Source organism: Cupressus sempervirens, chromosome 2 (assembly GCF_028749045.1).
Source record: "Cupressus sempervirens isolate cs-2001-9-10 chromosome 2, ASM2874904v1, whole genome shotgun sequence".
Taxonomy (NCBI): domain Eukaryota; kingdom Viridiplantae; phylum Streptophyta; class Pinopsida; order Cupressales; family Cupressaceae; genus Cupressus; species Cupressus sempervirens.
Window position 1 is genome coordinate 532,234,216 of NC_143119.1, and position 26,104 is coordinate 532,260,319.

Below are 26,104 nucleotides of genomic sequence, written 5' to 3' on the forward strand. Positions count from 1 at the left end.
GACCAATTTTGCCGAACCATCAGGTATTCCTTCCAATGTTATTTCTTCCCCCTTGTGCTCAAAGTGGATTTTTAAGTTTGGAAGGTCAAACCTAAAACATCCCAAGGAAAATATCCATGGACCTCCTAGAATTATATCTGAGTCCAGTGGAACCACATGTAGATCTTCTCTGATGGTGTGCTTCTTTCCCAAAGTGATTTCTTGTTGTGGAATTATCTTTGTACATTGTACTAATGATCCTGTGGCTTGAACGGCAATGAAACCTTTGAACTTCTCAGTTTTTAATTTCATTTTGTTGACAAGTTTTTCATCAATGTAGTTATGGGATGCTCCACTATCAACTAATGCAATGACTTTTTGTCCATTAAGAGTGCATCTAATTCTCAAGACTCGATTTTTGGAGGGTTGAGTCATAGTAGCTATCACTCCATATTCTTCTCCCTTTTCTCCATTATCTTGGTCACATTTTGCCTTTTTGTTGACCTCTTCTTCTTCCAGATCTTCTTCTATTCTTTGGATGAGACCTCTTTTTTCACATCTATGCACTGGTACCCAATTTATTCCACAATGGCGATAAGTGTTTCTTTTCCCGTTACAGTTATGACCGGGTTCCCATGGCTTTTGGCATTTGAAGCATACATTTTTCCTTTTAAGTTCCTCTTGATCCTTTGTAGGAATAGGTTTTTTGTGGAAGTTATTATTTTTGTGATTTTTCATATTAGGTTTATTCCAGGGTTTGTCATTTGTGGTTGAAACTTCCAACCTTGATGCTATTTCAAAAGCATCATCTAAAGATGAAGGTTTTAAAGCACTTACTAGACCCCTTAATGAGTCTTTCAATCCTTCTATGAATAGATATGTAGAGCGTTCATCATCTACTCCTGTGACTTGAACTGAAATCTTTTGAAATTCCTTAATGTAGTCTTCTACTGTTCCTTGTTGTCTTATTTGAGTTAGTTTCTTAAAATTTTCTTGGGGGTGCCTTCTATCAAATCTCTTAACAAGTTTCTGAGAGAATTCTTCATAAGAAGTAATATTTTGGTGTCCTTGAGTAACAAGACCATGATGCCACCAATCGTGTGTTGTTCCTTCTAAGTGGACGATTGCAAATTGCAGTGCATCACCTTCAGTCTTTGGACTAAGGGTTAGATAGGTGTTTAGTTTTTGCAACCAGGCTCGTGCAGTAAACTTTTCGGATCCATCAAAATTTGGAAGTGCTACTTTGTTTACTTTACTTCTAAGGTTTTGATTTTGAGTACTCCTTTCTTTTTTATGTGTCTCCTATCTGTTGGCTTCACAAAATTCCCTGAATGTGATTAATTCTCTGATTTCTGGTTCAAGGTTGGCATAAGCTCTGGCATTCTCGATAGCAGTATTGGTTGTTTGTCCCTCTTCTTCCATTGAGGGGCCTTCCCTGGGTAAGAAGGTAGGTTTGGGCACTCGAGGTGGTGAAACTCCATTATTTGCTGAATGGTTTGAACTTATGTCCCTTCCACCAGAATTATTACTTTTAAGATTGTCTAGGGAATTTCCCACGTTTTGCAGAGCTTGAAGAAGTGCTTGATTTGATCTTTCTATTTGCTCCACTAAGGTTTGGTTTGTCTGTTCCATAACATTTCTAATTTCATTAAAAATTGCTCACTCATTTTTGCTCCTCTTGTCATCTACTATATTTTCAGGATGGCAGGATCAGGCTCTGATACCAATTGTGATGACCCCTTTTTTCAAAATTTTAACCTGATAATTAATTTAAGGTATAAATTAGGAAATCATCAATTTAAATCAGCCTAAGATCCTTTCTACTATTGAGATGTTTGAGGAGTTTGAACATTAATACTAATTTAGGGATTTCAAAGCAGATTTCTTCTCATAGTGTCAGGCAATCTTTCTTCCTCACTATGATTATTCCGAGACGATAGAATGACGGTGCAGAGGCGCGTGAAACAAGGTCCAAGCGTATCCGACAAGTCCTCGAAATTCCTCCGCCTTTCCTCCCACCAACTCCCTATCTCAGAATTTCATAGCTCAGAGAAAGATACAATCTTTTCACACTATGATTCAAAAATACTTCATAATGTTATTCAAGCCTTTATGATATATATATTAGTGTACGATACCAATATCCTTTGACTGCACATAATTTGTTAATAAGTTATGTATTGTTATCTAATCGAACATATTTCATCATTTTATATATATTTACGTAGTGACATGCATTGATTCATACCACTTAATATGTATTTTCATTTCCATGCGGAATACTTACTAATTTCAAATTACGATAGAAATGGTTTTAAACTGGATCCCAATGTTCATAATTCGCAATACACAATACGCATAGTTCATTGCTAATATCATGTGATATGATTCAACAAAGATAGTTTATGTGATTATATTTATCTTTTAACATTATGGCATCTGCTAAGTACAAGGTGTAGAGGATCGACTGTACCTATACTCCTATCGCATCCTGTCTGCAGTATCCTTGCGGTGTATGATGGCACTTGTGCTTCTTGGTATAATACCAATGTTGCTGCCGTAAGTATGATTGTCCGTTCAACAGGGTGCTTGTTAGTTTTATTCTAATTGCAGATGTCTTTGAAATGATTATATATACCCTGCGTCCATCCATAGCATGTGAAATATTTTATAATGTATTCAACGTTGGGTTTGTTATATATCGTTCCTTCTTCTCCTGAGTGCGAAATATAGGTTAAGCAGCTTGATGCGTTCCTTATTTCCTATTCTTTTTTCTCCATACCTAACCCTAATACGGGTATGGGTAATTATATATACTCAACAAGCATGAGAGTGAAGACGCATATTATCATTACAATATCTATTATATTTATTGAGTTGACTTAACCATTTTCATGTAGTAAATATTAAGAATCAGATGTAATCATTCCAACAATATTTAATAGTTTAGGGTTTTCAAAGGAAGTTTGCTAATAATTAAATTAGGTTTAGGTTTGAATATTTACATTATTTATAATGATAGATGTACGTATTAATGTATTGGATTAATAATACATTGATGATCTATATATGTTCAGAGAGGTTTTTGGAAATAATAATAACAACACTTGGAATATTTCATAGTATTAAAATAATATTTATTTTGATTGAAGCAATTTTAAATATTTAAATTTATTACATTGCAATAGAAATACATGCTAATGCAGGTTCATTACACAATTGTTTGTCAATGGGGGACCATTTCTTTCATGGTATATTTTTAACTTCGATCCATTCACTGCATCTGGTATTTCTTTTCCGTCCAGTGTCCACAACTTAATTGCTCTATTATAGCCAACTTCTCGTATCTTGTATGGTCCAAACCATTTAACTTTGAACTTTCCAGGTCTATATTCATTCCGTCCGTTATACTTCAATACTAACTGGCCCAGTTGAAAGTTGTTTAATTTTAAGTGTTTATCATGCCATGCCTTCAGCCGGTTTTGTATAACTTCGATGGCCCACTGATACTAAACAAACCTGGAGCTGCTGCAAGCATAGTGTACTAGAAGTGGAAAGATCAACAGAGCAAGCCTTTCGAGAGGGGTGATATGCTTTGAGGCACTTGGAGTACGTGTTGGACGTGAGGCTGTCTTGGTGGATGCATAGAGAGCTCGGGAGGAGTTGATCATCCAGTCAAAGGCAATACAGCAACACTTGGCTCAGGGCACTGCAGGAGTCGGACGCAGAGAAAGCAGCACGGGTGGCTATCAAGGTCAGCTTGATTACGGAGACAATATTGTGTTAGCAAAGGCTACAGATGCAATGTGGTTTGGAGACCAGTTTGGTGCAGGCACGGGACGAATGTGAAAGTGGTGTGACAGAAACAAATTTATCTTGTTGTAGTTAGTTAGTTAATGCATTCCGTTTTGTTAATCTATCTCAAATATTTTGTAATTGTCGTCCGGAGATGACTTTTTATTTTAGGGGGGATGATGTCGTCGGTAAATATTGTGTAGCAAACAGGATGTATTTCGTTGGTAAATATGTGTAGCTGACGGACCCCTTGAGGAAGGTTCTTCGGAAAGTATATATACACCCTCCAGGATCATTGTAATAATCATCAGAAGCATTATGTAATATCTTTGGCATATGCAAATAATAAAAGGAGTATTGTTGTTCTTATCTATTGTCCGTGTGCATTAATCTATTTACCCATGCAGTAAACACTTGGAGGATGGCTTGATTTGACATCTCCATTTGATTCAATATAGCTTGGTTCATTTGGTTGTTTGCTCCATATAGGATCTCATCCCATTGGCTGATTCGTTCATTATAGCTTTCTTTGTTCTCCTCTCATAAGTTTGCATGAGTCTTCATTCACAGGATGGCAGGATTGTGCTCTGATTCCACTGTGATGTCCCCACCTCCTAGCTTAAGGAATAAATGTTGGAACCTAAAACAAAATGTTAGTACATGATAGAAAATATATATTAAAATCCTAAAACATGTTAGAAATGAAGAGTCAATTAAATATCAAGCTAAAAACTATCCCTTACAGACCCCTCCTAATCCTTTGGGAGGAATTCTTCTCAAATTCATCTAACCCTCTAATGAGAAACAATTCTCGATTAGGTAATTGTCATATGAAGAGCGACTCCCTAACGCTTCTAGGATCTCCATTAATGATTATACTCATTAACGATCACTACTTGGTAGAGATCCCACCTCTATCCAAATCTCTTATCTCTAACATATGCATATGATTAACCATTACAATATATATTATTAATAAATAATATAATTAAGACTTTATTAATATTAGTATCAAATGGAGTCTATCATACCTTATCTCTATTTCAGCTCTTCTCTTCTCTTGGCAGAGATTACTTAATTAAATGACTGTCACTGCTCTCTTATATCTCTGCTATCCACGGCACCAGATCATGCTTGATACTTTTTCTCTTTGTTGTGGGGTTCTGAGGAGATGTTTGGTTTCCCTTTTAATCTTAATGGAATTTATAAATGTTTGAAGTCTCTGCCTGCTGTCAGATGTTAGTAGCACTGCTATCTGCTTACGGTCTGCAAATTTGAGACTCCTTATGTTGTCAGGCAATTGGTTTTGATGTTTCCTTCTAATCAGCTTACTTACTACCTTATCAAACTCTTTGATATTCCTGTTGTTTCTTTGAATATCTCTTTTATATTTTCTACTTGACTGAGTGCTTAGAATGGCGATATTATTCCTAGCCTTTATCTAATATTCAATTATTGTTCTTTTTCTATTATCCACACTACTTATTTCCTTACTATGGTGTGCTTTCCTTTGCTGGCTATTCTTCCATGTAATACTGTTATATTGCTTGTTCTTTGTCTCTATCGTGTGTGTTGGAAGGTGTCCACTCCGTCGCCTTTAGCTTGCTATCGACTAAGTCTGCCATCCATACCAGTAAGAAATATATTACTGTTTATTGAACAGCGTTTTTGTTCCTTATGTTCTGTATTGCTCCTTCTGATTGGTGCCTTGTTCTTTTGCACGCTCTTGCCTTTATATGAGCTTGGGGGAAATCTTTAAGTCACGACTTTGGTCTAGCGCTTATATTGTGTTAATAATTTTTCATTTCTTAATTTGTTATTTGTTATTTGTTACTTATTTATTATATATTGTTTCTTGTTTATTGCTTAATTTATTTATTATTATTTGCTATTTATTATATATTGTTCAATTACTTATTAAGGTAAGATTTCATAGACTTAATATCATAAAATAGATGAAATTTTAAAAAGTAGTTTTATACGTCAATAGGGGCTTATTTTGGGGTTATTAGATGGCCTTTACATGACCAACACACAATTCATCAAATATAAAATATTCATCAAACCCTTCAGCTTTCCACCGCCTTAAACTTGCCCTAACATGTTTCTGTAATGTCCCCTCTTTAGTTCGACATGGCATTGATCATGGATTTGCCTATTCCAGACTCTCATAGGCAAATGGTGTGGAAAGAGAGTCAATTCTGCAGATCAGATAGTCATATCTTGCTCTTGACGAAGTGTTAAGAGGTTATATTTTATCATTATGTGATATTGGGGCCCACATGTTATAATTTTAATTTGAGTTGCACTTTTTATTTTATAAAATTACTTTATTATAAAAAGTGCATTATAATGAGAATTTATAAAGGATGTTTCTAGAAGTTCTAGCAACTTCTTAGAAAAGTGAATAAATAGAGGGTTGGGCCTCTCATTTGGACATGCTTGGATTGGAGAACTCTTCTACTTCTTCATTGTGAAGACATTTGTGGACTTTGGATCTGCAAATTATTCGATCTTTGGGAACGAATCACTCCCTTGGATTGGCGACTTTGAGGGTGTGAAATATCACCTGAATTGTTGCATAATTGGAGTTGGTATTCAGCCATCTCATTGGAGCTTATTGAGAATTCGTTGTTAGGGTTTGTTTTTGGTTGGAATAAGGATTTCAGATTTGCCCTATCGTTGGAGAAGCATTTGACAAGAGTTTGAAGACAGAATAAGTGCATTTTCAGAATTGGCAAAGCAGGGTTCAGAACCACATAATTGCTCATATCTCCTCAACCCCTTGGAGTTATTTTTTATGGTTTTACAGGGTTACTACCTAATCCTAGGCGCCCATTTTCCTTGCATTTGGGGGTCCCAAAACCCTAATATTATTTTATTTCAGCAGCCGTACAGGTACGGCCTGGTACGGCCCTGCTAGTTTGGGCAGCAGCAGCAAATTGAGGATAGTTTGGGGGTGCGGTTGGAGGTCTTCATCAACGATCTGCAGCAAAACATGGTGTTCTTCCATAGTTCTTCAAACCAGGTTCTTGCATTCTGAAATATATGTCAATTTTTGGGTAAATTTGCTGTCATACAGTCATTGTAATAATCAGTCCAGAATTGGTAATAAAATAATTTTAGAATTTATTGCATTGTAATTGAAATATAGTTCAATGGCCTTATATATATTGTAATTCTGTGATTATATTCTGAAAGTATCAAATCTGAAATTACCATATTCTGAATATTGTTACTGTTACACACCAAGTGTTTGACAAAATTCCTAAGTTCAGTTTGAGGGTTTCTGTGGTCTTTATAGAGAGGGTCATTACAGTGGTATCAGAGCTATAAGTCCTGCCATCCTATGGAGGTCTTATAGGGAATTTGGAACAGCTGGATAGGAGGGAAAATGTTTGACGAAATGTCAAAACACTAAAATCAGAGCATGCGACAAAGGCCTTATAATTTCCGCAATACCAAAGCAAGACAAGATAGGATTTCTGACCTGCAGAGCGAACAGGCTAGCTCATCTATCCAGGTGGACATAGAATCCAATCATACAGACACAAGGGAGGTATTTTTTGATCAAGACTACGACTACAATATGGATAGAGGCGGGAATGCCGGTCCAGATCCGCAAGAGGAAAGATTTTTACAGTTATTAGACACCCTGGCACAGGGACAGCGATTAGCCGAACAAAGAGCACAAGAACAGAATCAGAGAATGGAGCTTATGATGCAGATGATGGCTCGACAAATGGGGTTGAACGCTAACATAGGTGGAGGAAATAATCAGAATGGGAATAATCAGGATGAGAGACATAATGGAGGCGAACAAATTGGGAACAATTTCGGTCATGCCCCCCAGCAAGCTAGGACAGTGAGTTCGAGGCCTATGATTCCTACGTTCCTTCCTAGAGCTCCAGAGCAGCCGGTACCAGAACCCCAGATCACTGACATACAAGATCAGCTAAGGAGAGATTGGGAAGCAGGAGGTCCAGATTTTACAGCTGCAATCACCTTTAGAGAGTATATGGATGTGCGGATGAAGCATATGCCCCGTGGACAAGACAGGACTCAGAACTATGAGCTACGAAAGAAAGTAGGCAAACTACAGTTACCATATTATGATGGCTCGGGGAAGTCTACAGCAAGAGCTTGGGTTCAAAAGCTTGACACATACTTTCAATTGAACCCTATGTCTGAGGAAGAAGCTATTAAGTATGCAGCAATTCACCTGGATGGGTTAGCACACGAATGGTGGCATCATGGTATGATCACTATGGGTCATGCACACATTACCTCATATGTGGAGTTTACGGAGAGACTGATTGAACGTTTTGATAAGAAAGATCCAGAACTCCATTTCAAGGAATTAGCCCAGCTTAAACAGTGGGGCTCATTGGAAACATACATTTCAGAGTTTCAGAAACTTGCAGTGTTAGTAACAGATGTATCTGAACGAAGGCTATTGGTTTTATTTATGGATGGGTTAGTTGATCCATTGAGAGGGTGGATTAAAGCTCTCAACCCTCCCACTTTGCAGGAAGCCATTAAGAAAGCTCGTGACATGGATTCCTCTTCAGCTTCAAAAAACAAATTTCAGGCAAAGAGTTTCCCTTCAGGAAAAGATAAGGACAGGAAACCCTTTCATAGAGAGGCACAGCTACCTAAGGAAGAAAGTAAGAGGCTGGACAAGGAGACACTTAATGACTTGCGTAGGAAGAAGCTATGCTTCTATTGCAAAGGCCCGTATGAGTACGGCCATGACTGTCCTATGAGGCCAAAAGGGAAGGCCAACCGAGCAATGTGGGCTTATTACGAAGGCTCAGATTCAGATGGTTCAGAACATCATGATGAGGATCCTGATGAAGCAGAGGGAGAGCAGGAGATAGACAGTGCAGGGCAAAGGCAGGAAACAGAGCTACATTTACAGGAAGCACGATTGTCTAGTATCCAGAGAGAGGGATCTTTCAGACTTCGGGGAGTCCTGGCTGGACAGAAGGTTATTACATTGTTGGACACAGGTGCCACGCATAATTTCATTGATGCACGATTTGTAGAGAAGCGTGGACTCATTACTGAGGAGTTCGAAGGACTAAGAGTCAAGGTAGCTGATGGATACACTCTTCGTTGTGACAGGATGGTACGAGACTTACCTTTGCGCTTGAACAACTATGAGTTTAAGGCGGATTATCATGTGGTCAACATGGGTGACATGGACATAGTACTTGGAATGCAGTGGCTACATTCATTGAAGGTGGTTACCCTAAGATTAGAGGATATGGAGATACAATTCGAAATGAATGGTAGGACTCATGTGCTAAAGGCTATCCGTAATGGAGACATCAAGACTATCTCATTTAGGCGGCTGGAGAGATTAACTAGGCATAATGATATAGAGTGGGCAGCAGTTTGTACTTTGATACCTACACAGGAGGAGCAACATAAGGCGGACTATCATCCTAATATTCAGAAGTTGAGGATTAAGTACGAAAAGGTATTCAGTGAGATTCCACCAGGCAGGCCACCGGACAGAGGCATTGAGCATATTATTGAGCTGGAGGAAGGTGCTAAACCTATCAAGGTCACACCATATCGACATCCAAAGCGACTCAAGGATGAGATCGAAAGGACCATTGAGGAGTTGCTAGCGATGGGGCACATCCGACCCAGTAAGTCACCTTTTGCATCTTCTGTTGTTTTGGTAAAAAAGAAGGATGGAACGCTTCGGATGTGTATTGATTACAGGGCATTAAATAAGAGAACCATTAAGAACAGGTATCCTATTCCTCGCATTGATGAGTTGATAGATGAATTGCATGGGGCCTGTTATTTCACGAAAATTGATTTGAGATCAGGATATCACCAGATCAGAGTCCGTGAACAGGATATTGAGAAAACTGCTTTCAGATGTCATTGTGGGCACTTTGAGTTTGTAGTCATGCCTTTCGGCCTGACCAATGCACCTGCCACTTTCCAGTCCACTATGAACAAAGTTTTCCACCATCAGTTGAGGAAATTCGTGCTGGTGTTTTTTGATGACATTTTGATCTATAGCCGATCATGGCAGGAGCATCTAGAGCATTTGGAGACGGTGTTGAGCATTCTACAGAAGGAGTCCTTGTATGCAAAGGAGTCCAAATGTGACTTAGGGATGACCGAGCTGTTATATTTAGGACACATCATTAGTGCAGAGGGAGTGCGGATGGATCCTGAAAAGATTCGCGCTATTGTTGATTGGCCTCCACCAGAGAACCTTACACAGTTGAGGGGGTTCCTTGGTTTATGTGGTTTTTATCGCAGGTTTGTCAGTGGCTACTCACGACATGCAGCTCCCATGACAGATTTACTGAAAAAAGGGGAATTTGTGTGGACTCAGAAGGCACAGGACTGTTTTATGAGATTTAAGGAGATAATGACTACGTGCCCAGTTCTAGCATTACCTGATTTCACGAAGCCATTTGAGCTTCAATGTGATGCATCTGGAGAGGGAGTAGGTGCTGTACTTATGCAGAATAAGCACCCCATAGCTTATGAGAGCAGAAAGCTCAGAGGCCCTGAGCGTTCATTCAGTATATATGATAAGGAGATGTTGGCCATCATGCATGCTTTGGCCAAATTCAGACAATATCTTGTGGGTAGCAAGTTTTGTATTAAAACTGATCATAACAGTCTGAGGCATTTCTTGGGACAGCAGGACCTGAATGATCGCCAACAAAAGTGGGTAAGTAAGTTGCAGGCATATGATTTTGACATCTCATATGTCAAGGGAACTCAGAATGTTGTTGCAGATGCTCTATCTCGAAGGCCACACCTCACTCTTATGGTTCAGATATCAGAGGATTGGCGACACTTGATTATAGCAGAGTATGCCAGGGATACATGGGCCTCCGATATAGTAGAGGGAACAGTGATTGATACCAGATACACACTTGTGGATGATTTGATCATTTACAAGAACAGGATTTACCTAGTCCCAGGATCGAAGGTTAAGCAACTGATTATGAGAGCACTTCACGACTCACCGACAGCAGGCCATCCCGGGTACTTCAAGACTTACAACTCAGTTCGAGAGCGGTTCACTTGGAAAGGGCTGAAAGCTGATGTTTTGCAGTATGTTCGAGAGTGTCTTGTTTGCCAGCAAAACAAACAAGAACACAGCTATCCGGCAGGGCTCCTACAACCACTTCCGATTCCCGACAGGAAGTGGGAATGCATCTCTATGGACTTTATCACAGGTTTGCCCAAGGTACAAGGACGAGATTGTATTTATGTGGTGGTAGATAGATTAACGAAATATGCTCATTTCTTTCCTATCACCACTACACATTCAGCAGCTCAGGTGGCAGAGGTTTTCTTTCGGGAGGTTTTCAGATTGCACGGCTTGCCTCAGAACATTGTGAGTGATAGGGATAGCCGTTTCATAAGTCACTTTTGGCAGGAGGTATTCCGGTTATGTGGCACGGAGCTTACACCCAGCACTAGCTATCACCCACAAACCGATGGTCAGACAGAAATTGTGAACAAATGGGTGGAAGGGTATTTAAGGAATTATGTGGCAGCTCAGCAGCGAGCTTGGGTCAGATGGATATATCTCTGCGAGTATTGTTACAATACTACATATCATATGACTATACAGATGACACCCTTCATGGCACTTTACGGTTATGAAGCACCTAGTTTCTTGGATTTGTTGTTGAGCGACAGCCGGGTACCCAGTGCAGGTGAATTATTACAGGAGAGTAAGGATATAGTTGCTACCCTCAAAGACAATATTGCAAGAGCTCAGAACCAGCAGAAGCAGTATGCAGACCAGAAGAGAACTGAGCGTAGTTTTGAGGTAGATGATATGGTTTACCTCATGTTGCAGCCATACAGGCAATCTACTCTTAAGAAGAGTGGTGCAGAGAAACTTAAGCCACGCTATTATGGACCATTCAGGATTATCAGGCGAGTTGGTGAAGTGGCTTATGAGTTGGAGCTTCCCGCAGACAGCAGAGTGCACAATGTGTTTCATGTGTCACGCCTCAAGAAGGCGTTGGGTCAGAATGTGGTGCCTTCTGCAGTATTACCTCCTTTAGACGATGAGGGAAAATTGATTTTAGTACCAGAATCCATCCTGGAGAGCAGAGAAAAGCAGCTTCGTAGAAGGGTGATCAGAGAATACTTGGTTAAGTGGAAAGATTTACCTGTTGAGGATGCTACTTGGGAGGGGGAGGCTATTTTGCAGCACCCGGCGTTGAGATTGCTTGAGGCCAAGCAATTTCAGGAGGGGCGGACTGTAATGTCCCCTCTTTAGTTCGACATGGCATTGATCATGGATTTGCCTATTCCAGACTCTCATAGGCAAATGGTGTGGAAAGAGAGTCAATTCTGCGGATCAGATAGTCATATCTTGCTCTTGAAGAAGTGTTAAGAGGTTATATTTTATCATTATGTGATATTGGGGCCCACATGTTATAATTTTAATTTGAGTTGCACTTTTTATTTTATAAAATTACTTTATTATAAAAAGTGCATTATAATGAGAATTTATAAAGGATGTTTCTAGAAGTTCTAGCAACTTCTTAGAAAAGTGAATAAATAGAGGGTTGGGCCTCTCATTTGGACATGCTTGGATTGGAGAACTCTTCTACTTCTTCATTGTGAAGACATTTGTGGACTTTGGATCTGCAAATTATTCGATCTTTGGGAACGAATCACTCCCTTGGATTGGCGACTTTGAGGGTGTGAAATATCACCTGAATTGTTGCATAATTGGAGTTGGTATTCAGCCATCTCATTGGAGCTTATTGAGAATTCGTTGTTAGGGTTTGTTTTTGGTTGGAATAAGGATTTCAGATTTGCCCTATCGTTGGAGAAGCATTTGACAAGAGTTTGAAGACAGAATAAGTGCATTTTCAGAATTGGCAAAGCAGGGTTCAGAACCACATAATTGCTCATATCTCCTCAACCCCTTGGAGTTATTTTTTATGGTTTTACAGGGTTACTACCTAACCCTAGGCGCCCATTTTCCTTGCATTTGGGGGTCCCAAAACCCTAATATTATTTTATTTCAGCAGCCGTACAGGTACGGCCTGGTACGGCCCTGCTAGTTTGGGCAGCAGCAGCAAATTGAGGATAGTTTGGGGGTGCGGTTGGAGGTCTTCATCAACGATCTGCAGCAAAACATGGTGTTCTTCCATAGTTCTTCAAACCAGGTTCTTGCATTCTGAAATATATGTCAATTTTTGGGTAAATTTGCTGTCATACAATCATTGTAATAATCAGTCCAGAATTGGTAATAAAATAATTTCAGAATTTATTGCATTGTAATTGAAATATAGTTCAATGGCCTTATATATATTGTAATTCTGTGATTATATTCTGAAAGTATCAAATCTGAAATTACCATATTCTGAATATTGTTACTGTTACACACCAAGTGTTTGACAAAATTCCTAAGTTCAGTTTGAGGGTTTCTGTGGCCTTTATAGAGAGGGTCATTACAGTTTCAGTTTGAATTTCAAACATAGTGGTCGCATATCAAACAGCCAAACACACATTTCGATGCACAAAACAAATTCCCTATACCCTGTCGTCCCAAAATTAATTTTACATTTGAATTCATGAAGAATAGTCAAACACGTTATAACCAAACAAACCCTTCTAGAATCTTCATCACACACTTGCATCAATCGCTGAAATGTCAGGTCATCACCTCTAATCATTAAGACACGTCACTCATCTATACTCACCACATCATCCATACAGATCACCAATCCAAGATCTACCACCAGTAACTTAAGACTACAAACACTTTATCTTGAAACTTCCTTTGTAATTGGAATACCTTTTCACCGGTCATTCATGTGAGTTGTGGTCACAACCACAGCATCTAAGGACTATTGTCCACCTTCTCCTAAGAATTCTCCAGATAATTCATCATAGATTTGACAACTCAATCAAATCACCTATTGCATGTCACTAATTGTTCTAGCAGTTGCACTGTAATCTTCATCTGAACATAACTTGCTCAAACCATTACTTCAAGAGTAGCGATCACACATTTGACATTCAGAGACATCCCTAAGTCTCTCATAAGGATCATTACAACTAGAATTCACTGCAACATCTTGCTCATCATATTTATAATCAGCAACATACTAGGAACACTAAGTCAATACTTGACATCAATGACAACACAATAATTGATCATCATGCAACCAAATATGTATCATGACAACACTAGACATCACCTACCATCACTGCATCAATTATTTACCAACACTCATGCATTTACATCAGATGACCAATATAGCAGTTTTGATAATGTGTTTGATACATATTCTACTTTCTCCTTTGAATCTATTCCAACCTTGCCGCTGTGAGATACTACTGCTCAGTTTGAGCAATTCATGGTTGAAGTTACACGCAACAGTCCAATGCCAATAGCAACTCAAATAGAGATTCCTCCTACGGTGACTACAGTTGCACAGATAGATATAGCTACCACATTGGCAACCACATCAGCAGCCGTTTCATCTTCTTTCTCCTTAACTCCATGGTTATGCTCTTTAACACAAAAGAGGAAGAAGGAAGGGATTCCACTTGAGGACTTGGATTTCAAACAAGTCAATAGATCTAAGGCCCCGGAGAACAAAAAGGCAAAAAACAGTTTCCAAGGTCGTGGTTGATGATAATAAGGTCAAAGTTACTGAGGTAGCCAGGCCCTTGGTTGATAAACTTGATGAGGAGATGCAAACCACCGATTACGAGTTTGCCAAGGTTAAATTTGGCAAGCAAACACGGCTAGGTTGTCAACAAGATGCACAAGATTTAGTTTCTTTGCTCACACAAAGAAATGATAAGCTGTGGGAAAAGAAGAATAGTTTGAAAGAAGAGAATGCACGTCTTCTTGAAGCCATTGAAAAGATGAACAGCTCTTCTTATAGACTTGATCCTATTTCGAAATCTTTTCCTAAGGATACTGAGCGGATGAAGTGGCAGGTCAAGGCCATTGACAATTGGTGCAATCGCATAAAGTCAAAAGGTCTGCAAGTGATTCAAAACACTTACAAGGTATTTAACCATGAAAGGGAGATGATAGCCAAGTTGAATGAGCTCCTTACATCATTCGACCAACAACTTGAAATTCTAGATGGGGATCTAGATGTTTGGAGGAGCATGGCAGAAGTTGCTCTAGGTGTTATGTGCGAGTGTGAGATCAACTCTTTAGCAGAGACATATTATGATTGTTTACATTTAATGATCAACAAAGAACAAGTTATAGGGGTTGATAGCTGAGATCAAGGCAGCTGTAATACTCAAGAATGAATGATTAGTGAGCACTTCCAAGAACTAATATGTAAGGTTATTGCTGAAAATGGTGAGCTAATCAAAGAAGAAGATATTTTGACAAAATTCGCAGGAGTTATTGGTCTACAGCTTGAAGCGGATAATTTTGCTTTCAGCATGATTGAAACATTGACAAGCTATAAACTTCAGTGAGTTGTCTACAAGGCAAACTGACAGAATGCAACAATGTTATCTCTGAAGCTGCAAGCACAGTTTGGAAAGTAATTATCATTGCACAACATATAGGTGAATTTGATACAGCAGTTGTACGTGAGTCTTTGTAGAAGTCCGGAAATTTCATTGACACTCTTTGAAGGCGCTTTTCAAGTGTCTTGGACACTTCTTTTCTCATGCTTTGATAGGATTGATTTAGTTTTATTCACAGATTGCATGTAGAGCATAAACACTTTGCAAATACAAGAAAACATGTACCTGAATCAGGTTGCAAGTGCTCTAGGCCTTGTGACATTGAATAAGTCAAAGTTAGTCTGTTTGTTTTTGCATAAGTTAAGGTGGTTGAGGGCTAAGTCAAAGCAAAGGCCTCATTACTTATGCCACGCCTAATTATAATGTGAGAATATACTCAATTAAAAGGCAGCTCCTTAGGTTGACATTCAAAATTCTAGTTATATACAGATTCTAACATTTCAGATCATGATGCATTTTTGTATAATTATCCTAATGGTTGGCTTGCACAATTTCCCCAAATTGAATATTTTATCCTTGACCTGGCACATACATGATCAGACAATATAATAACTCTCAATAAAGACATTAACCACTTAAAAAAATTATCAACAAAATAATTTCTAGAGTATCAAATTAAACAATCCAATGAGGATAAGGAGACTTTTTACTGCATTGATGTAGAATATTGCATGTCTTAGCACACGGAAAAACACAACCAAACAAATATAGTGATTAGATACTAGCTCCAAAAGAATGGTAGGAACTTCACTCACGGATATTTTGTCAACAATGGATCTCCAGTGATAGATTTCTGGAAAAGGGTAAAATGAGAATTAAACAATATTTACCAGTACTTTAAGAATGAAAATGAAGCAGTATTCAACACAAACCTTAGCCCATGGAAGATCATCGTCAGAACAGCCCCTTGGAAACCCATTGTATCCTATTCCTAGAATTCAATGAATACAAATTCAATAATCATGAAATAATTTCATAGGCTCTTGATGCCTTTCATTTTTATTTTTTATTTTTTTTAAATAATCATGAAATTAATGTTAAACCACCTGCAATTAACTATAAAGCCCAAAATGTTTCTCTATTAGGTTACATCAAAAAAAAAATAGTGCATTGTGTAATAATATTTACCTCTTTGATAGAGTACTTAGTACACGCTAAAGGAAGTAGAAAGAAGATTTTGATTTACATAAGAAATTTTGGTTTTAGCATCATCAACAATCTATAAGGATAACATACACTACTTAAGATTATAGTTTTCTTTAAGAACACAAAAACTAGAATTTCACATAGTTTAATTTGTGCATCCAAGCAACTTGTGATTGAACATTTGGCAATTTTAATAAATTCAAACTGCTTGCCCAGTTTTAGAAATCATATAATGCACACTTGTCTTTCTCATTTGACATGCCCATTTTAATCAATTCCAAGTTTGATTATTTAAAAAATTAGAGTCCAGATCATTTTAACGATATTAGAAAACCATAGAATTTCATCTCTTATACAATATTCAAAATGCAAAGGGAAACGATGAGAGTGTTGATTAATAAGTTAAGTACAACAGAACATGACATCAAACTTCACTACTCCACCCATATGTCAACATTCACTGAAAAAGGTTACAGTTGAAATGCAGTAACAGCAATAGAAGGTGAGGCTCGGACTCAATCAATAAGGAAACATTCGTACTTAAAAAGGCAAATGCTTCTCCTCTTAATTAATAGAACTAGCATATTCTCTTGGTGTAGTTGTCCTCTTCTGTTATTGGGGACATTCTTTTGACTTGCCTACACTGATGTATCCTTAGGCCGAAGCAAGGTATGACTCATTGTCTTTGAGATATGCCTTCAAAATGCTTATCTTAGAGAATAAAACAAGAAGATTTCAAAAATATCATACTGTTGACCTGATTTTAAGAATTCAAAATTACAAACAACACTCTCCTCTAGATCATGCCAATCTCTTCTCCAAAAATCAAACTCTCGCCAAGGAGCAAAAACTGAGAAACTGAAAGAAGAAATATGCTTTCTTTGCTAGTGTTTTGTTTTGGTTTTCACCCTTTCTAGCATTTAAGGGTTTCTTTGTAGTTTAGAAGTCCTTATGAGCCCCCCACAGATCTATGCAAGCTGTTACCACTTATATTTTTCCCACGCCTCAGCCATGGTTTAGTTCTGAGTCTTTTCTTAACTTTGAAGTTTAACTTGAAGTTTCGGTTTACTTCAGCTTCAAGTTCAAGCCCACGTCAGTCTTCCATGTGTCATAGCTTTTTTTCGTTCCCTGAGTCAGTCGTAGTGAAGACGAAGTTGAAGTTGAAGCTCAATCAACCAAAACTTCAACTGCAACTTTGATGTCAATTTTACATACAAATGCTTGTTTTCATGCAGATTTTCAAATCTTCAAGCTAAAAGCAAGGTGGGTCCCAGTAAAATGTTTCCCAAGGCATGCGAGATTATAAATAAGGGATTTTAAAGCGGTACGTGTTTGGATACGGCAAGAGTTGGCGAAAGGCTAAATTTGTCATTTCATGATGACACGGAATGTCAATAAGCATGCAGATGATGGGCATTTAAAGCAAATCACTCATGGGGGTCTTTTCCAATGCATGTCACACGAATAAGTAATTATTGCATTAACTTGCCAAATTTGTCCTGCGATTTCCTTGTAAATCATCCCTTAAATGCATTCATTTTATCTTTTTCCCAATCATTTCGCCATTTACAAAGAAGTTCCAGTGCTGTTGGGTAGGGAGAACGAATCGCAGGCTATAGCTCTGTCAAACTATAAGTATGTTGCCATAACCCTTTGCATTTTCATTTGTGTTTGCTTTGTTTTGGGATAATTCAAGGTGTATCTTTTAAAACTTGTCTTTCATAACAATCATGACGTTATTTCGTCCTAAAATGCCCAAGCTTGAAAAGCCATTTTTGCTCAATTCTTTGCCTGAAATTCATGATACGTTTCTGGTAAATAAGAATTTGTCTGATGCTATCGAGAGAACCAAAAACACCCAGTCAGGCCCCATTTATCAAAAGTTAGCTAATAGTGGGTTATTGGAAGCTGCCGCCTTTCCCGCTCCACTCACATGCCCAGAACTTGTTATCAAATGTGCAAGCCATTACGACCCTGTCTCCAAGTGCATTAAGAAAGTTTCAAGGGAGTTAATAGTTAAAATCAACAGAATCAGTGTCTATTCAGCCTTTAGGATTCCCCACAAAGAGCCCTACGAGCCATGGACGTTTGAAGAAGCAGAGCGCCTATATGCCAAAGGAAAAAGCAGTTATGATAACAGGGTAGCTCAGTACTAGCTCCTAAAACCTGTAGAAGGGGGTTCCAGATTGCCCAAGCCTTTAACTATTCAGCATTTTATAAAGGAAATTGCAAACATTGTACTACTGCTGAATAGGATTAAGGTTAATGAGCATGCATTTCATTGGGAGTCTTGGATGTATTTCTTCATCCAAAAGATTGTTGAAGGAAGTAAGTTCATTGACTGGGCTGACCTGATTGCCGAAAATTTGCATAAAGGTTTAATAGTTGTCAACAACTTTGGTCCATTTTTCTTGTCTTCCTATCTGATTTATATCCTAGCAGCTTCTAAGGAATGGGAAAACCTCCCACATATGCCTTGGGTCGATGAAATGCCCATTTACCAGTATTACATTGATCTTCAGGAGACTGCTTTGTGTAAAGACTTTAGAAAGTTAAATGATGTCTTTATAGGAAGGCTAGTCTTTAAAATTCAAGGTCATGAGAATGATAGGTTGTCTGAAAAAGCCATGCAAGTTGTCCAAATCTATGGCTGCTTTTATATTCAATTTCCCAGATTCACATATATCAGGATAGGTGGCTTTTCTGGTGAGCCATTGAAATTACCTCGTTACTGTTTAGACTCTATGGTTTTATCTGAAGTATGCAGGCAATTTGTCTCTGTAGTAGAGTCTTTTCAAGTTTCAAAGAGGTCTTCTTCAGTATTTTTCCCTATTGAAATTGGATATTATAGATGCCCTAGTCTAAAGGAAGCTATGTTAGCAAAGGAATCATTGGCCCATTTGTGCCTTAAACCCTTCTCTTCCCAGGAAGATTTTGATTATACAAGTTTTGATAAGTAGGAGATGATTTCCACAGCTAGTCAAATTGTGATGTGAATATCAGGATTTAACTGTGTGATTTTTGAGTCAAACTCGATGACCCATGTTTCATGAGTAGTGATTCAACATGAATCCATCTCTCATGAGAATAAATGGAACACTTAACACTCATTGGATCTAGGTGATGCTCACAGGGGTGAAGCACCGGGACTTCCCGGGAGGTCACCCATCCCAGTACTACTCCAACCTGAGCGCGCTTAACTGCGGAGTTTCCTTCACAGTTAAACCCAAAGCTTGCAACCCCATTTGCAAAACCTTCACCAAGTGTTGTGCCTTATGAACCATTCATTAGAAAGCCCCTTAAGCTCATCAATTGATAAGTAGGAGATGATTTCCACAGCTAGTCAAATTGTGATGTGAATATCAGGATTTAACTGTGTGATTTTTGAGTCAAACTCGATGACCCATGTTTCATGAGTAGTGATTCAACCCATTTGTTCAAACAATTCGATTCGCCCACCCGCTTTTTTTATAGGCCCATGCAGACATAATGAACAAGCTGCCTATAGAAACAATGGGGCAAGCATAATGAACAATCTTGTTCCTTCCGGTTTCAGCTGCCTATTATTGTAGGGGAGCTGCCCATCCTCCCAACCGGACAAGAACTGTTGAATCACTACTCATGAAACATGGGTCATCGAGTTTGACTCAAAAATCACACAGTTAAATCCTGATATTCACATCACAATTTGACTAGCTGTGGAGATCATCTCCTACTTATCAATTGATGAGCTTAAGGGGCTTTCTAATGAATGGTTCATAAGGCACAACACTTGGTGAAGGTTTTGCAAATGGGGTTGCAAGCTTTGGGTTTAACTGTGAAGGAAACTCCGCAGTTAAGCGCGCTCAGGCTGGAGTAGTACTGGGATGGGTGACCTCCCGGGAAGTCCCGGTGCTTCACCCCTGTGAGCATCACCTAGATCCAATGAGTGTTAAGTGTTCCATTTATTCTCATGAGAGATGGATTCATGTTGAATCACTACTCATGAAACATGGGTCATCGAGTTTGACTCAAAAATCACATAGTTAAATCCTGATATTCACATATACAAGTTTTGTCAGGAATAATGTTAAAAATGCAGCGTCCTTTGTTCACACCCCACAATTAGATGATTATTGGGCGAACTGCCTTGATGAATTTGAAGTCAGAAGAAGACTGTGGTCATGCCTAACCGTTAAACAAATCGTTATGTTTAACATGGAACTAGATACATGTGGGTTGAAAGAGGAGGATTCTGAAGAAGTGCTTGACCCATTCTGCATTGATTAGATTGAGTGCATGCCCATTCCCGAAATTGACTGGGGAAGAAGGGAAGAAGATGATGTTTACTCCCGTACTAAAGATGTGCTGGCCAGAACTGCTAAATGGATAAAATCAAAAACTGTTGCCAGTCCTAATCTTTCTAGGAAGTTTTCAAAAAGTAAAGGTAAAAAGACTCTCAAAAGGCAAAAAGAGATCACTAATCAAGATATTCATAATCTTGTTGCACGTCCGGTTGAAGTTGAAGTTGAAGCAGTCCCAGAGCCACTTCAACTTCAAGTTCAAGAGGGTACTCCTAAGGCAAAGCGGGTGACCCATTCAAGCACGAGAAAAGCATCAGCCACCAAAAGCAAGGGTGCCATAACAATTGACCTCAAGGCAACAGAAGAACTACCTATGGCGGGCAGTGTACCAGAACCTCAGAGCTTGCCAGTGAATACCGAGGGCCAAGATAGTAGTCTTGCCTTAGCTAAATTCTCCCCTGCTACAGATAAGGACCAAGTCATGCCTAAATGGTTAGAGACTTCACTAGAAAAGAAGAGGAGCATGGTTCCTCTGTCCATGCCGATTGATGATTTAGTCAGTAAGTGCCTGGGAAAGATGCCTAAAGTAAAGAAGGCGAGAACTAAAGCAAGGATTAATTTTGATAAAAATTCTGGATGCTGGTCAACAGAGATAGCTACACCACTAGATGCAAGCTCACGCAAATCCCTGGCTCCTCAAGATTACCAGATAACTAAAGTTGATCTGGGAAAAGGGAACCGTGAGGTTGATATGGAATTCTTCGAAGCCTCCAATAAAAAGATTGTGCATAGAGTATGGAAAGATGGACAGGACAAACACGAGATGAAGGAAACTATCAAAAACATGGCGCAATATATTAATGTTATCCTTCATCTTGAAGCAAAACCGATCAGCGAGATGTCGGCAATCGTCGATGCGTCCTCTGCAACTAACCAACAATCACCGGAGAACCTGCACAAATGTAAAGCCGTGGCGAAAACAGCAGGGGAATGGGTACAATGTGTCCTGGATGACACCGTAAAACACATAAGTCACCTGGATAAAGCTCGAAGGAGATATCAGCCATTACTAAGAAGGTAGAAACAAGCAATGACGGTTATGAAAAGGAGAGAAATAACTGAGCAAAGGTGGTAATGTGGCTAGAAGACGTCCAAGAATTTGGATTGCAGAAATTCCAGGCCGAATGCCCTATGGCTAGTTTGGATGAAAAGGCCCCGTATGTTATTAAAGACTACATTGAATGGCAAAATGAAGCGTTGACACAAGGGGTGACTGAGATTAAGGAAACACTGCAAGCACTTAAGGATATACATCAGATTATCCAAGGTGACCTTAAGTGGTTTGTCAAGCAATTCACAGGTAAGGAAGACGACTCCGTTGCCCAATCTAAAGAGGTAATCAAGGAAGTTCAAAGAAAGTTCCAAGAACTACAAGACAAGAAGGCACCAACTAAGCAGGATTTTTCTAACGTAGCGCATACTGAAGCCATGTTAATCATCAATCTAAAGCACTTAGAAATGCATGGAGAAAAGGTAGCTGAACTGAAGAAAGAAAAGGAAACCTGGAAACAACGGTTTGCCTATATCGGCCTGCCACATCAGTCTGTCATTTCAGCCTTTTCGACTACCTATGAAACATGGAAAGTGGCAAGGAGCATGGCCAATGGAGACGGCACTACCTGATGGTAAGGAGCAATTACACTTAGTCGCTTAGTTGTTCTTTCTTTTGTCATTTTGCTTTAACCAAGAGACTATTTACTCCTGGCAAGGTAATTCTGGTTGTCCAGCCTCATGCCTATAAATATGTAATAACTAGTATGGTATAGGGGTTAGAATTCTCCAACAAATCGACAGACAAAACTATTTTTGTTTGTGGTTTAATTCCAAGTTTAGAAGTAGCATTTCAGAACTCTGCAAATACGAAGAAAACTCTGCAGTTTGACTTTTAGTTAATGGCTTTGTAAGTAGATACTATGGTCTGCCTATTTAAATCAGTATTTCTGAAGATGCTATTTATGCAAAAGCTCTTAGCTATGTTTGTTACTGGTTTTGAGATTGTCAATCTGGAACTTGGGATGCTGTGAGAAGTTAATTTTATTAAATTTGCCTGCTCAATTGTTTAATTTTCAGTTATGTGGATAATCTTGAATTTGATAGTCAAAATCGAGTGGTTCTTCAGCATAAAAGTTTGTTTTGTATTGATGAGATAAAATAAGTTGATTCAACACTTCCAGCAGATTGTATTCTGAAAAGGTCTTTTTGTTGAGCTTTTAGATCAAAAATTCTTTATTTGCAACAAAGGTAGCTGCGCCTGTTTTCATTGAGGAAACTTTAAGCAGAGAATTCCTTAGTTCTTTTTTTAGGAATTCATTTGTTGGTATACACTTTTTCTCTGTTTTGCATATGTGCCCATATGAGAAAAACTGTTTACTAACACAAGCAAAAAAAAAATTATATATAACTTCATTTTTTTTGTTTTTATCATCTAGAAGTGTTCCCAGCCGCAAGGAATGACTAGTCATCCCCAAACAGCTGGAGACATTTCTTGCCATGTTGGGATGTTTTGCATGTAGTAGCCTTAGTTACTGGATTCACAGCTTGGAGGTGTGAAAAAGATCGGGAATATGCCATCCAGATTCAATTCCAATGTGTCTGAGGACTGTGGATGTGCCCGTATGCACACTAAGCATGTTCTCAAGCACATCCAGAGCATACCCAGGTGCATCCGTGGGCTAGTCGCAAAAAGTGGCTTGAAAAACTCTTTAAAAACTGACTTAAAACACAATTAAAAACATTAGTTTTTCTGCACTGCCCCTTGAACCCATTGGAGGCAGTGCCCACAGACCCCCGAAAGAGGTGCTGCCCTCAAACTCCCATTTGATTTTAGAAGTGCACTAAAACTTTGAGTTTGCACAGTATGAGTATTTGATGATGTTATTGTGTCTTTAACGTTTATTCAATTGGCATTTAGCTTGATTAATGATGAATTATCATACCGTCAAACAATTTAGTTTTACAATTCTATATATTTCTTTAATTTATTGTACACACACATGTAACCAAACATACCCAGACCCCCATAAAAAAATTGCATGTACCAGGTTCTCTTACCCATACCCATATCGGTGACTTATGAGAGTACTTCTAGAAAAAATACATGGAACAGCCCAGGACACTTCCTTTGTTTGGAGAAGGCACCAGCTCCCTTAGAATTCCGGAGCAAATGTTCTTCATTCCAAAAGACCCTTCTGACATGATTATAAAGCTTCATATTATGGAAAAGGATAGGGAATTGGAGAGTAAGTCTGCTGGCAGTAATCTTCCCTGCCTGAGCAATCATATTCAATCAATGACAGATTGATCAATCATCCTCAATCTACTTATGCACAAATCAAAACTATAATTCTAATAAAAAGCTACCTATCCTTTATTTTTTAGGAACTCAGATATGTGCCAACTACCCCTTTATTTTAGGGATTCAATCTATGTGCACAAATCCTAACTGAACATCTAATTCAGTACACAAGATCCTGGACTTTAGAGAGATAAAGCTGATATACTGCTGCCTGACTTTAACTGACCATTAGTTCATTGTCGTTTCTTAATGCTTGGCCTTACAGCAAATATGACCATTACTGAGGCATGTTAAGAATGACAATCAAGTAACATCACCAATTGTCACTCTAATATATGCTCAGGGTCCTCACCTTAAAATAGAAATTAGTTATTTTGTAAGGTCTTTTTCAAGGGTCGAGGGTCATATCTAAGTGGCGAGCATTGACTTCCTGAAACATTGGACATCTAAATGCCATTGAATTTCTTTATATTTCAGAACTTATGAATGACTGAATTACATCTTGCCACTCATTTGCAAAATGCTGCTTTACTTTTCTTTTAACTTTGTTTATGGCACTTTAAATTAGTCATGTGTATGCTACCTTATTCTAAAATTAGGTGCCTCTCTAGTCATAAAGGCAAAATGAAGACTGAAGGGCCGGAGAGAATAAATTGTAAATGTGAGGAATGAAAAAAAAATCCAAAATAATTATGAATAAAGTGACTCCTACTACTGTAGTTGATATCAGCCAATGAAATTACAAGATAGTTTAGAAACGCTTGAGTATTTTCTTATGTAGTGTGTTCCAATGCATATGAGAAATTCTCCATATTCAACCAATAATTAGTAGCTGTAATCAATGCTGAAAAATCTATACAAGGCGCCGACTTCTTAGTGGGAAAATAATAAAAATCTCACACAAATTGAAATCTGAAACATGTATATATTTATTATTACAGCTAAAATATAATCACACAAGATAGATAAAAACAAGTATAAACAACTTTGAATTTAGCTTACCAAGAATAACTCTGTTCTGATCCACCAAGCATGCTCCCACCTGTAATTCATTGATATGGTAATCTTTAAAACTTCATAACTACATACACAATAATGCTAAAACATAACAGCCTTATATTTAAGTTCTGGTAGAAAATTATTTAGGAATTAGAGTAAAAAGAAATCGACAATATCAAAAAAGTGAGAACCACCAAGTTGTCTAAGGTAGACGGTAAAAATCTTAGCATCGACACCTGTTTGGTGAATAGAGGATAGACTTAAACAAAATCCTGAAGAATTTTTTTCTAGCCCCATAGACAGGCCACAAAACAATGTCATAAAGCCAAAAACAGCACAAATTTGTACAGCATCCTCTTCGTTTATCCTGTAATTTATTTAAATGTCGTCAAAAGGTCATATTATAACTTTATACACGGTGTTGCAAACATTTCAAATAGTTTCCTTCAGTAAAACAAATTATAAATTATTCTTCAAGAATATATATTTTCAATTTCAACTACATCAAAAGCATCCACAAGGACTTTTGGGAAATTTGCTCAGATAGATTTTTGCAACCAAACAATGTCAGTTGATGACTAAGGGCTAGGTCCTTTGGCCTATCTGTCAACTTAGATGGGCAAAGCTAAGTAGAGTTTTGTAACTCATGCTGCGTACAGCTAGACAAGTGATGACTGCCAAGATATAATACCAGGACAAATTAGAAACGCAGAAGGTGAGAATTGCTCCATCTTCATAGGACCAACAGCACATGGATCATATAATTCAAAATAAGCATCCACAAAGAATGCTTTACATGGTATTCCTCTCAAGTCTCAACTTGATGTTATACTCTTGACAGTTTACATTGAGAAATCATGCTCTTCATACCTGCCTGCTTGGATCCTTGGATCGCTGAGCTGAAAGAAAAGCAATAGCCATAAAATAATCATCCCATGTCAGATACCTGCAAGTTGCAGATTAAAAAAGGCAGATGTTAGTTAACTAGAATATTTATATAGTCAGCATAATAAGA

The 26,104-nt window shown here is 38.3% G+C and overlaps 1 protein-coding gene across 10 annotated transcripts in view; it reads right to left on the reverse strand.

Annotated features, from left to right (window-relative positions):
- Positions 1-26,104, reverse strand: part of LOC149573299 (Cytidine/deoxycytidylate deaminase family protein) — a 235,551-nt gene that overhangs the window by 132,303 nt on the left and 77,144 nt on the right. For all 10 annotated transcript variants that reach the window (XM_089814513.1, XM_089814506.1, XM_089814514.1 and 7 more), the window contains exons 2-5: positions 25,960-26,035; positions 25,093-25,132; positions 16,179-16,237; positions 16,062-16,099 (exon numbers count right to left, since the gene is read on the reverse strand). In XM_089814513.1, the coding sequence (XP_089670639.1) occupies positions 16,062-16,099; positions 16,179-16,237; positions 25,093-25,132; positions 25,960-26,035 (213 nt within the window). The remainder of the gene's footprint in view (positions 1-16,061; positions 16,100-16,178; positions 16,238-25,092; positions 25,133-25,959; positions 26,036-26,104) is intronic.